Consider the following 13533-nt stretch of genomic DNA (forward strand, 5'->3'; position numbering starts at 1 on the left):
GATGAAGATCCATATTATGGGCGAAATTTTAAATTATTTTGAACGTGTTTCTAAGCGACTTCTTAATTATATTTGGTTGATTCGTAACTTAATAGCGTTTTTGCTCGTCATCACAGTACAGACCGATTATTTTGTCCTGACAGCTCAGCGACGAGAAAGAGGGGAAGTAATATGAGTAGTGGGGAGAGCTACGAAGTAGAGATAAGAGCGAGCGGTCAGTAAAGAAATCCTACAGCTTAACTGTACTGGAAACACATCGCTCTACCGCACGCATGACATCCGATCGCTCTGAATGCAAGCGACTGATTTAACCACTAATCCGAACACCCCTTGGCGTAACTTAATGGACTCGCCTGACCCAGGCGCACATTGTCGGCGACTGTCAGGACTAAATAATCGTACTGTACTGCATTGTTAGGAGATTGTTTATTGTTTGTCATTTGTTATTTGGAGTGTTTGTTTGCAAATACACCTTGAATTTTATAGATTTGAAGAAAGATTGTGCTATATGTGAGCTAAAAGAGATGGAATGTTAAGTGAAAAAACTAACATTTCGGACATATTGTTCTGTTTCAGTTTAAGAGGGGAGCAAAGGTAACGGAGGCGGCTCGAAACATTTGTGCCTTGTACGGGAAGATAAGAAAATGTTTCTGTCGTTTCAACACACAACACTCCGTACAAAAGTAAGTGTCCATCCACAGAAGATGATATTATACGTTTGGTGGGAAAAAGAAGGCGTTCTGTACTATGAATTACTTTCCAAGAATGTAACAACTGCTGACATTTGTTTCTAACAATAAACGTTGTCGTACTAGACTAAACTATTGCCGACCTTAGGTTGATCCTGATGTGAAAGTGCTGCTACTGCTGATTCCTCGGAACGATTCTGTAGCAATGCGCTTTGAAATATAGTCCCGAAATAGAAACAGTCTTTTAAGTGTATATTTAATTTTTGTTTACATGTAAGTGTTTTAGGACGGGAAGTTAAATATAAATTGTTATTGGAAAACCTGTAAAGGATTGTAGATATAATGAATTTAGTTACGATCATCAGCGGACGTCACATCAGAGGATTGACTGTTGTACAACACAATACACATTCTGAGAATGGGTCAATTCTCGACAACTTGCTGCAAGTAATGTCGAATAAGCACCAATCACCATCTTCGTCCTTAGGCTGGCTTTAAGTTTCGAGACTGTACAGCCCGAGTCAGGTTGCGTCATATGACTTCACGGATAACTATGCGCTTCGTAGATAAGTTGATTAAATTTCTTCTTCAGTGGATATATGCCCTAGCTCTACTGCGAGCTTCCCTCTTAATTTGAAACATGAATTGCAGAAACCCCACATGTCCATCTCAGTAATTTTTCAGGAGGTACAAAAACTGATATATTTTCAGAATAGAAGTGCCTATATTTTTATTAAAGCATAATAATAAATTCTAGTATTTGACATACATGAACTTAAATTTTTTTCTTTAGTATTTTCTGGAAAAAAAATTCTAAATTTCCTGGACATGTGGGTTTCTGCAATTCACGACTAGTAACAATAATTTCACTTTTTTAAAACAACTTTTAGGTAAAAAAAGACGGAGAAGGACAATTTTTTATCTTATAAAGAACTTTTCGAATAAATGTATAGCTATTTAAGCCAAGAAATTGAAAAAAGTACACAAACATACAACAAACCAAAATTATATGAATAGCTTATTCAATTCTTGAAATTCATGTAATCCTATATAAAAAAGAAAAGTAAACTGACATTTTTTTTAGCTTCTAAGAAATTCCACATGCCTTGGAATTGTGGTGTTTCTGCAGTTTCCTGCAATTCACTGTAAATTATTCCCGCTATGAAGTGTACACAGTGCTGGACGTGTGAGATTTCTGTGTAAAAATATTACAACCATACAAAGAACTAAATTTCAGGAAAAGTGTGACTTGTAGAGTTTCTGCAATCCACAATTCATTTTTGTCTAATCACTAAATGTAAACTGTCTATAAACAAAAATAGAATTACTTCATAATGGAATGAATTCAACTGCTTTAGATAGATTTACAAGCAGCATATTTTGAGATAATCAATGATAAATATTCTCGATTATGGCGAAGTTAGATGTTAAAATGCATTGCACGTAATGGTGATGAAAGTAATAATAAATATTAAATGCACTCGAGTACGAATTTAAAAGGTTTATGAATAAAATGAAAGCAGTGTTACTTCCTAGTCTGAGAATATCGTTGAGAGATTAGCAAATTTTAAAACTTTTTGTACACACTTTCACTGTACATCAAATTTTGCATTTTTTTTCATAATCTCTTTCTTTCTGTCTAAGTGAAAAACAGCATTGAAATGTCTTCAATCGTTTCTCTACAAGATCAAAAGTCTTTTCGTAGTATGATTTTGAGTCTAGTCCAGTAACTGAAAATCAGGATAGCGACACCTTTCGCAGACGCCGTAATTCACGGTCTCCCAGATTTAGTTTAATAATAATTCACTGAACAACAAATTTTTACTTTTTGTCTTGCTCCGAAATAAAAATAGGTGAATATTACTAATTTGTGTGCCCTAAATCTTAATTTAAAATCCAAATGTTCCCATCACGTACCATTTTCCGGGGAAAGTGAATTCAGTTTTTTTTTCTTTCTTTCTTTTTTCCACTGCTACTGATAAAATTACAACAGACTAGGGATTCAAATGGCTCATAATACTTGGAAAATGTGTACTGCATACAAAAATTATGTTACGAAAGAACAATAAAAAAATTCCATGTGTATAATGAGAAAAATCTCGGAATTTGAACTTGCCATTTAAAAGGAATTTCTGGATGACTTCCGTTTATAACTAGACGCGGGACTGTCTTTTACAAGGAACCAACAATAGTCTGCAAGCATGCTGGATGATGATCTTCCTTTATATCGCCTTTCCATCTTAGATATTTCTTGATAAAACCTTTCCACATGCTCGTCGTTTACCGCTTCAAGGTTAGGAGGACAGAAATCCAAATGAGAATGTAAAAAGTGTATTTTGAGACACATATTACATCCCGTTTTCTCATAATATGCACTTAACATGGTTTCCACAAGTTTGATGCCCTAGAATTTCCATGGAAATTTTAGCAAACAGCTTTGTAAGCACGCCATGCTTTTCTTCTGTAACGGAAAGTCTTTCTTCAAACAAAGACTCAGTCATAACTTAGCGAATTTGTGGACTGAAGAATATGTTCTCTTTTAATTTGCCTTCACTCAAACTGATAAACGTTTCTTTTAAATAACTGAAAACCACACCCTTGCTTCTTCATTGCGTAGATCTCACTTTGAACTGTTATGAAATTTATTGAATAGAAGGGACCAATATCTGTTTATTTATTAGAATTGCAAAGAAATGCCAACAACCATAAGAAACCGGAAATAGGACATAAACCCATAAAATTCATTAGCTTTCGTTTTAGTTTACAACCCCCAACCCGCGCCAGATGTTTCCTAGGAGAGCGCTTATCGAAAAGTTAAATTATAGTATATCTTAAAAACCTACGTGATGCGAAGAAAAGATATGTATTTTCGGATTCAGCGAACACCAAACCATAAGGGACACATTGTTTTAAGTCAGAGCAAAATTCTTGTCGTTCAGTGATATAATTGATCGCAAGAAGCAAGAAAGGTGCAGTAGTTGGTGAAATCTTTTAAAATAAATGTTCCGTACAACAATAATATAATTCTTATCGTTATCGTGATTCACTTCCTTTAAATGAAAACACGCTTTCGGTTCTGAGAATCTGTAAAAGACAAAATGAATCCGTGTTTTGAACATACTTCTTCTGTTCTGATATTCGCTATCCACTAACAGTCTCGGTCTCTTTTCTCGGTCGCATTAATTCACATAAACACAGCCGCTCACATAAATAAACAAGGTGGATATCTGACACACTCCTCAAGCTAATTGCCCGTTCAAACGCATCCGGCGCGAAGAGTATAATTAGCAACACCTTTCCATCAGGCGCCGGGCGGGCCACACACTTGCGTGCCTAAAACCAGTAGCCGCAATTCAGATGCCTTATTTCAAATCGAGTAAACATGAAGTGGAGTTGACCCTCTTGGCGAAGCACTACAGGCTGGATGAGCCCGTGTTCAAGCCAGAGTGGTAGGCGTCATAATTTTCAGATGACTCTCGGTTCCTCTGGCCTAAACCTATCAGAGACTTGACATCCCGTCTTTCCTGGCAGAAAAATTAGGTCACCCGCCTGCAAAATTGAATACCTGAAACTTTTCCAAGGTTAAATGCTATCATGCTCTTTTGAAATTAGCCCAGGGCCTTTCCTTGGAAAATATCCGTCAGCATTCTCCCCTTTTCCAGGTAAATGCCGGTATAGTATCGTAAACCACTCTACAAGCATCTCCTTTTTCAAACTTGATTAGAAATACAACCTGCGTTTTACAACGTAGGTATATCGCTAGATTTTTAATCAGTAGGCTTTAAGAAATTAATTTCAATGGCATATTGGTACGTTAAGTACATTATCAATTAATATAAGAATTTAATTCAGTCAATACTTAACAGTGAGAAATACATTAAAATTTATGTTATACCAAAAAGTAACATTACATTTTAACGACAAACGTTTTCGCCAATTACATTGGCATCTTCAGGTCGAAAAAAACATGTTAACAAAATGAACACTTGGTCTTAACTAGTTAAAACAACGTTAAAAGTAGAATATAAATTAAAACAGTTAATGAAATTGAATGATGCAGCCACCAGGTTGTATGTAGAAAATGATATATAGTAGAAAGCATGTATGACGAGGGGGACGGCAAGACCTCTTCTAGTATTGCGGTAACAGTTTCGAAATCAGATTAAAGATGCTACAAATAGGGCGGTCGTGTTGCCGAGTAATGGTGACAGGATAAAGCCCTGTAATTAGCAAAGGATGGTATGAACAAAATTGTTTGAAAATATTATTTAAGGTTACTTACAAGAAATTGAAAGAGTTGGCTGGAGTTCATGAGAGCGGCGGCACGACTGACCTTTACATTAAGAAGTAGCTTACAAAGAAAACTGCATACCCGACAAGACTAGTAGATGATCGGAAGTTACTTCTGTATGATCTTAAACAGCGGGTTATTTGAATTTGGATATTGTTCATTAAGCAATTTTATCTCATACATGTGATAAAGGAATTTGAATGTCCTTGAATTTTAGATCACTTTGTGGAGGTTTGCAGCTAACAATCAAACATTCTCATGGGGCAGATAAAAAAAGTCACATTTTTTCTTCCACCATATTAATAATGCCAAAAGAAGCGCTTATGCAAAGTTTGGCCACTCGACCGCAATTACGAGGCCGCCCAAAAAGTGATTTTCCCTGGGACAGTTGATAGAAAGAGAGCACAATTTCATGGAAATATTTATTGAAACAGATACAGTAATTGTTGCGCTATTTTTCAACATATTCCCCACTGGAATTGAGACATTTGTTATCAGTTACCAAGGGATCAATTTTTGTATATCCCTACATATGTCATAGATGTCTGCCGCCTAGGATCGGAACCAGTGTGTGACAGCCGTCTGCACCTCTCTTGATCCCACGGTATGACAAATGTCTCAATTCCGGTGGGGAATATGTTGAAAAATAGCGCAACAATTTTGTATCTGTTCCAATAAATCTTTCCATGAAATTGTGTTTTCTTTCTGTAAACGACCCCAGGGAAAGTCACTTTCTGGACGACCTCATAATTGCGGTCGAGTGCCAAAATTTGTATAAGCACTTGTTTTGACATTATTAACATGATGGAAGAAAAAAAATTGACTTTTTTTTATCTGCACCATGAAAATGTTTGCTTATAAGTTCTTGAGGTTTTCAAATCTGTTGTGCTCCCGAAGTCTGCATGTATGTGGTGATGAGATGTAGCCTATGGCTGTCTAGTTGTCTTCTTCGCATGGGCACCGTGGGGAAAGCGTTTTGTCAATTTTGTGTAGATCTGCTGGAATTTGCCGTGATTGGTTAGAAACTGAATTAGGATAAATGTTGGGAGGATATTGGCTTTTCGCCTGAAGTGAATGTTCGAAAAGAATAATTTAGTGTGGAAGGCTTTAGGAGAGTAAGTGTACAACTGATTGTAGAAATTTTTTTCTCTAGTACTTGAATATTTTCTTTGTACAGAAAGATATGGGGAGTCGATCATATTCCATTCTGTTGTGTTTTCTGGAGTCAATTTTTGCTAGAAAGTCCGCCTGTTCGTTCCCTCAGATCCATAGAAATGTTACCTGTCTTCTGTGACGAGAGGGCGAAGAGCCCTCCTGATCTTGATGACTAGCCTACAGAGTTGCTGGATGTGCCTATTGAGACAGCTTTAAGAGCTGTCTTTGAGTACACATTGATTGTATATTTATTGATTCACTTCTATTAGAATGCCTTATATTTCGGCTTGAAAACTGTGCATTGCGGATTTAGTTCGGTTGGCCTGAAGAATATTTCCGAATTTTAGAGTAAACTACCATGGCTACTCCAACATTGCCTTCTGTTCTAGATCCGTCCAGTATATGGTATAGTCTCCTTCTCCAACAGATCCTAAAAATTCCACTTTTACAACGAGGCTTGCTGGTTATTCTATTCTTCCAGGAATTTTCACTTTCTGTACCTCGAAGATTATAGCAGAAATCTTCAGATCTCTACTTAGAGTCCTGATGTCGTTTCGTTGTCTAAATTTAAGTTCAAGGAGAAAGACATTCGCGATGACAGTCAGAGCACTGTTGCCAACATAGCGCCCTACAAACTCGCTAACTTTTCAACAAAAAGTAGCTAAAATCTCTCCAGAGTTTGTTAAAATATCCCCAGAAATATTGCTAAAAATTAATAATAAATATCACTAAATAAAAATAAGAAAAACATACATATGCGGAGAAAAATATAATTTCCTCGTCGTCACCCTCTTCTACGGAGTCTGGTTGTGTTGTTGACGGTTGTGATGTTGAGGAGGAAGATGTGGGAACAGCTGGTTGTGAATACACTGCACTTGATCCAACCATTGACACTACACTTTCTGGTAAATTATAAGTGTGGAAATTTTCACCTAAGCATTTGACCACAATTTTTTTTAATGAAATCTAACACTTTTTAAATAGATATTAAAATATATTAAAACCAGCAAAAACTACAGTCTCATTTGCTTCCCACGAACTGTCAGTACAAAATTCCAAAACTCAATTCTCGGATCGGTTCGGAGTGGAAAGTCTGCGCGTTGCGGGGAAGAACCAAGATTACATTAGCTACAGCTCGCGACTCGTCACGTGTCAATCAAAGTTGCCGCCGTTTATGGGTGTTGGAGCAGTAGCATTGAGAGAGAGACCTAACCGTGAGAATAACTGAATCAGCATCTTTCATCACTGATCAGAAATATATGAGATCAGGGCTTTCACGTATAAATCATCATACTATTCAGTCATGCACCCATGACTCTTCTAAAACTAAGAAGTGCATTAAAAGAAAGAAAAAAATGAAAGAATATAAAAATCAGTAGAAAAGTCGCTAATCGTATTTTACAAAATTTGTCGCCGAGACTGACTCAAAATTCCCTAGATTTAGCGACTTATCGCTAAATATGGCAACACTGAGTCAGAGCTTCACTGGATACAGATCTCTATGATTTCGTCAAGAGGATTAACAACCGTTTTTGTAGTTTGGGGGCTTACTTATTTGTGAATTGTTCTATACAGGATGTTTAAAAAATACGGGGCATAATTTCAGGTATGTATTTCCCACATGTAGACAATCAAAATAGTTCATTACAACTGTTCGGAAATGCTTCATTTCCGAGTTATGGCCTTCACAACATTAAAATTCACCGGAACGTTTTTCTTTCCGCAGGTCGTTGTCATTACAGAAGACGTTCAAAATGTCCACCTCGTGCTTGAATACAGACATCACATCGATGTCTCATTGACCTGCGAACACGATCCCAAACTCCAGGAATATTGCGTATGTCCTCAGACAGGGCCTGTACACGTTGCAAATGATAAGGATACAATTGATACTCTTTCAACAGTCTCCAGACAGTCGTATGAGGAACATTGACTTGCAACGCTACCCTTCGTGTGCTGATAGAAGGAGTCATGTCCACAGCCTCCAGAATCTCTTCCTGTACTTCTGGAGTTGTAGATCTTGGTCGTCCCCTTCCCAAACCAGGAGAGTTAAATTTTCCGTACTCGCACAGACGGTAATGGAGACGTACAAATGTCTTCCGATCTGGACATTGTCGCTGTGGGTATCTCTCCTGGTACAAACGACGAGCCAGCGCAGCATTGCCGTCCTCCTTACCGTACATGAATTGTATCTCTGCCAGCTCTTGATTTGAATACATGTCGCACAGTCTAACGCCTACACAACACTGAATGTAACCTTCGCCTCGGAATGAACTGTCAGAGTGCCCTCTTAATGTCTCCTTTGACAGCAACGACCTGCGGAAAGAAAAACGTTCCGGTGAATTTCAGTGTTGTGAAGGCCATAACTCGAAAATAAAGCATTTCCGGACACATGTTGTAATGAACTAGTTTGATTGTCTACATGTGGGAAATACATACCTGAAATTATGCCCTGTATTTTTGAAACACCCTGTATATATGTGTTATAACTGAAAAGGCATAGGAAACCATTGGAATGAGATAGTTGCCAGATAATTAAAGGAAAGTCCCCATGAAGATCGGTAACAGAGAAGCAGCTCCTTCAAACTTATTTAAATTTAAAAATTTATAATATGTAAGTAACCGATTTTGGAGCAGGTGGCTAGGTTAAATTACGTCGTTAAATAGAGGACAAATTAAGAGTAATTTTCGTAAAGAATGTTTGATGGCCTTTCATTTCTGGAAGTGAGTTTACTTGAATAACATAAACATACTTGAATAAAGATGTAATGAAATGCAATGAATAAAATGCTGCGGAAATTTCATAACAACAACGACGATATTGTCTTCTCTTCATATGCGTGTGGAGAGATTTGGGATTTAACTCAAGGCATATTAGTGCACAATTTAGAGATTAGAAATTGTGCACCGCCATCTCTCCTATTCCCGAGGTAGAAGTTTTACACGAAGAACGAGTAATGAATACTGCTTTTTTATTTTAATTTTCCTCCCTGGGGAAAATATTTAATTCGCACTCTGTATATACCACTGTTGCCAATTTAGCAACATTTTCGCTAAATCTGGCAACTTTGAGCTGTTTTTCGGTGACATTTTCTTTTAACTTTTCTGTTGCTTATATATAGAGATCTAATTACTTTTTCAGCACTCTCTAGCGACAAAAATAAAAATTTCCTCTATTAATAATATGTAATCTATTAACTTTTGAACTACTTTCTGGGCGACTTCACGTTCACTTCAGATGGCAACACTGGTATATTATACACAGAGCTCTGCTAGAAAGAGTGGGCGAAGAAAGAATAAAGCTGCACTGGTTAAGAAGAAACTGGTGAAGGATCCACTGGAAGGAATGATGAACGGAAGAAGATATCAGTTGATATACAGCATTAAGATACGAGTATATGAATCGTATGCAGAGACTAACAAGGCGGAAAATACATATATAATTAATTATGTGCGTAAAGAGGGGAGAAGTAGAGGGATCTATAATATTTTGTTTAATTTTCGCTCGCTATAAGAATAAATTGTTATTACACAATAATTTAATACAAATGTGTACACAGTTTATCTGACGATGTGACAATGTCAGCAATGCTAATATAGTAATAAATACAAAAGCAGATTATTATTATTATTATCATTATTATTATTATTATTATTATTATTATTATTATTATATTATGATCATCATCATCATATTAAATTTATCATTATAATCATCAAACCATTGTCATAATAGTTTCTTACCTGTTACGTAAGTTTGAAAGTAATGTGCACAAGCTTGAGTTCTAAGAACCTGTTGTGACGAAAGGAACTTCATGTGTGATATTTAGGCAAATAGTTTGACTTACAATCTTTTTTGTTTAAAATGAAACGCGCATAAAAACAAAAGGAGGTTCGTAACTATGTAGCCGAAGTAGTGGGCCAATGGGATTTCGAAGTAGCACGTGATAGATAGATAGAGGGAGTTAGTTCCATTATCCCTCTCTCTGGCTGGCAGAGAGTCTCGCGATCCTGCTAGCTGCACTGAGGCCAGGCAGGCAACAGTCAGTTGTCTTCACGCGGCAGACCGCAGTTCGTCGTCAACTGTTTCTAGCGAAGCGCACGCGTTCCGGGTCCGTCCGTACGCGAAACACGTTGTAAACGATTGTTGCGCCCATGTGCAGCGGGTATTTCTTGCTTCCGAGTGGTGTAACTGCAATTATAACCTTGAAATATGTATAAGATTGTTTTTTTTTTAACAGTTTCGGAAATTGTGTCAATTTTTCTTGTATTTTGTGCGTTGAAATCGTGTTGAGTATATAATTTTCCGTATATATTTGTCGTAATATTTTATTTGAATACCTGAAATAAAAGACTTGACGCGTGTATATATTTACATTGTTATACAACCGGCACCTGTATCGGGATCTTTGAGGACTATTTGATACAGAACACAGTTACCTGTTTCATTACACCGAATAATAATAGCATTTATCTCATTGGAATTATAATTTTACTTCGGCGTATAAATTTGTGTTATTTTTTTTACAAAGAACTTAAATGTGACACAGTGATATAAATTTATGGGAGCCATCTGTACATGATACAACTTGCAGTAAGTGCAGGTTACGTGCGAAAACAAATGCACATTAGTGATTCTGATATAGTGCACGAACTGACCATACGTGTTCCTCTTGATGTGTTGAATTCTAAATTGTGTTGACTTGTGTGAGCCTGTCCTCAAGAAACTGTGAAACTGTTTTGCCGTAGGCTATTGTTCCCTAAATCATTCATAACTGTGCCAGCACTAGGTCAGGAACATCAGTGAACTAAAAACTGTAAATGATGGGCAACTGCACGCTTACCAATTATTTCGAGGCGTGAAATAACAAAAGACTTGATAATTATTTGACTACAAAGCTGTGTATTGTATGTTTCCATTACCAAGGACGTGTTTATTGCTGTGTAGTGCATCAAAGCTAAAGAAGCCGTCTTGTCTTATCTCTGTCGTATATGCTACCATACAAACATACATCAGCAGTTTTTTTTACACTGTGTATGCACCTCATTTCATCTACTTGATAAGTATATATTTTAATAGCTACGAATTAAAAATTTAACTACTAGCACCTCAGGACTGAATGAAATCATCTGAAACCAACTATCTTCATTTTCTGGTTCGTTTCACACATACTACCAACTATATAGGATTAATAGTTTAGTGTTTAATTATAAAAGAAAAACAAGCGAAATTTGTCTGCTTCTATCGAACATATGGCATATGAAAGTGTTCTAGTTTGTTCTTTTTAATTTATCCTTTTGATCGTTGTACCGTAACATCTTATATAACTTAACAGTTAGACAATTATTAATGGTGCGGTTTGTATGTTATTAATTTTATTTCGTGTGGTTTCTGCGTTGAACACTGCAGTATATTAAGTTCGTTTTTTATATAAACATCTCTGTAGTTAACCATCGCCAATTTACTTTCTATATAAATGTGACCTTTCATGACGTAATGTATTTATAATTGAAGTGAATTTTTTTCGAGGAAGTAAAGACTGCTAAATCAAGACGAAAGTTAAGTTTCATTCTATAAAAGAAAAATCTTTGCGTGGTTTAAGTTTTGTAAAATAAACTGTAGAGATTGCGTGCGTTATTACTGAGTGCAACAGATGATTCTAGTAAACTGTTATGGAGGAGACTATACAGGGAATTTTACACTGCCAACATAAACAAATATTTGGGCTAGTGGTAATTTAGGTTAAGACTGTAGTGTTAAGGGAGAAAACGAGTAAGACAAAAATCGACAATTATAAAGCCAACAACAAAGAGGAACAGACAGGTGCGTGAAGTGTTCCGTCAAGCAGAGAAGTTTGGAACGTGTTTTGTACGTGTGTGTGTGATCAAATAAGTAAAAGAAGAGCCTGAACGTCAAGACAACTGAAGAATTTATAATAAACGTTCAGCTTTCCTCGTGCAATCTGCTACAAATTGTCACTAGATTTTTGTAATCAAAACCTTAGGGTTTGTCTCTAAAACTTAGTTCTTTGACCTCATTGCGTGTTGGCGCTTGGACTGTGGATCATATGTTTGTAATCTGAAACTACCCTGACCTCAGATTAGCATTATAGACCGTACACCCGCCCTCCAAGAGCCGCTACAAATTCTGTCCGCTTCGACGCTTCCAATTGCATCTTATTGCACGCAATCCGAAGTAAACAAACAGGAATCCGGTTTATCAGATACAACAGGACAAGACTGAAATCAGCTGTCACGCCTTGTCGACATCCAGCGAGCAACTCTGTCATCCTCAACAATGACCAGAAATATGGAGACCTCTGCATTGTTATTTCTTCTGTTTGTGGCACTTTTGTGCAACAGCCTTGGCCACGCTGCGTATTTCTACAATAGAGGTACCAACACCGGAACTAATCCACATTCTAAACCTAGTGGATATTATTCTTCCGGTTTATCTTCTCAGCATCACATTAATCATCATAAAAATCACCAGCATCATAACAGCAACAATGGAAGACTTCAGCAAGCTGCTGTTGGTGTCATCAGTAGAGGAAGGCTTGTGCCATATACCGCCAGCACGATCACCACAACTACTACACCCAGCAGCAGGTTATCACCACTAGACCGTCTGATGAACAGGCTGGATTCAGAGGAGAAGCAATCATCACACCATCAGAATCACTTCACGCGTTTTGAACAAGGGAAGCGTCACCACGAGTTGCCATCATACACAAGTCACACAAATCGTCAACATGGTACAGTATCACCGACGTTCTTACGATCATCAGATAACCGATTCGCGCAGATGAGAAGCAACGCTGATGATTCGTACGAGGATGATGATGAAGATGACGACGATGAGGAGGAAGAGGATGTCTTGGATGATGGTGATAATAGAGAGGATGAAGAAGATGAAGACGAAGATGAGGAAGACGAGGAGGAAGAGGAACTGAATGCAGGCCGACACCATCATAAGAGCCAGAATCATCATAGAGGCGGGCACTCTACTGGACGTGACGTCACTTGGGTGAGTGCAAATGCATTTTTTGCTGTTTTGAGGCTGTATTTAGATTCGTATAGAATTGCTGAATTTTATTGATGATAATTGAGAAGTGCTGATAATGGATAATCATTTTTATAAATATTCATTAATATTTCAGTAACGATGTCCTGTTCAGGATACAATAAGAAAGGATAGATTCGAATAAAGTGCGATATAATAAGCATAAGATGATAGTTTAGGTTAGGATGCATAGAATAGGTGAAAGAATGTAGAATACGTTAGGTTTGATTAGAGTGAATTGTATTTTAGTTATAAATTCAGCGATATGTAATTAACTCGCCCTTTAAGGTTAAACTAGCTCTTACAGTAGTTCCCTTCGTACTCCTCTTATACAC

General features: G+C 37.0%; 1 protein-coding gene across 1 annotated transcript in view; it reads left to right on the plus strand.

Moving 5' to 3' along the window:
• The first annotated feature begins 10140 nt into the window (after positions 1 to 10140).
• The window catches only part of LOC138709038 (uncharacterized), a 1004374-nt gene continuing 1000981 nt past the window's right edge, over positions 10141 to 13533 (plus strand). Inside the window, exon 1 of the mRNA XM_069839519.1 lies at positions 10141 to 13162. Coding sequence (XP_069695620.1) covers positions 12434 to 13162 — 729 coding nt within the window. The 5' untranslated portion in view covers positions 10141 to 12433. The remainder of the gene's footprint in view (positions 13163 to 13533) is intronic.

Source organism: Periplaneta americana, chromosome 11 (assembly GCF_040183065.1).
Source record: "Periplaneta americana isolate PAMFEO1 chromosome 11, P.americana_PAMFEO1_priV1, whole genome shotgun sequence".
Classification (NCBI taxonomy): Eukaryota; Metazoa; Arthropoda; class Insecta; order Blattodea; family Blattidae; genus Periplaneta; species Periplaneta americana.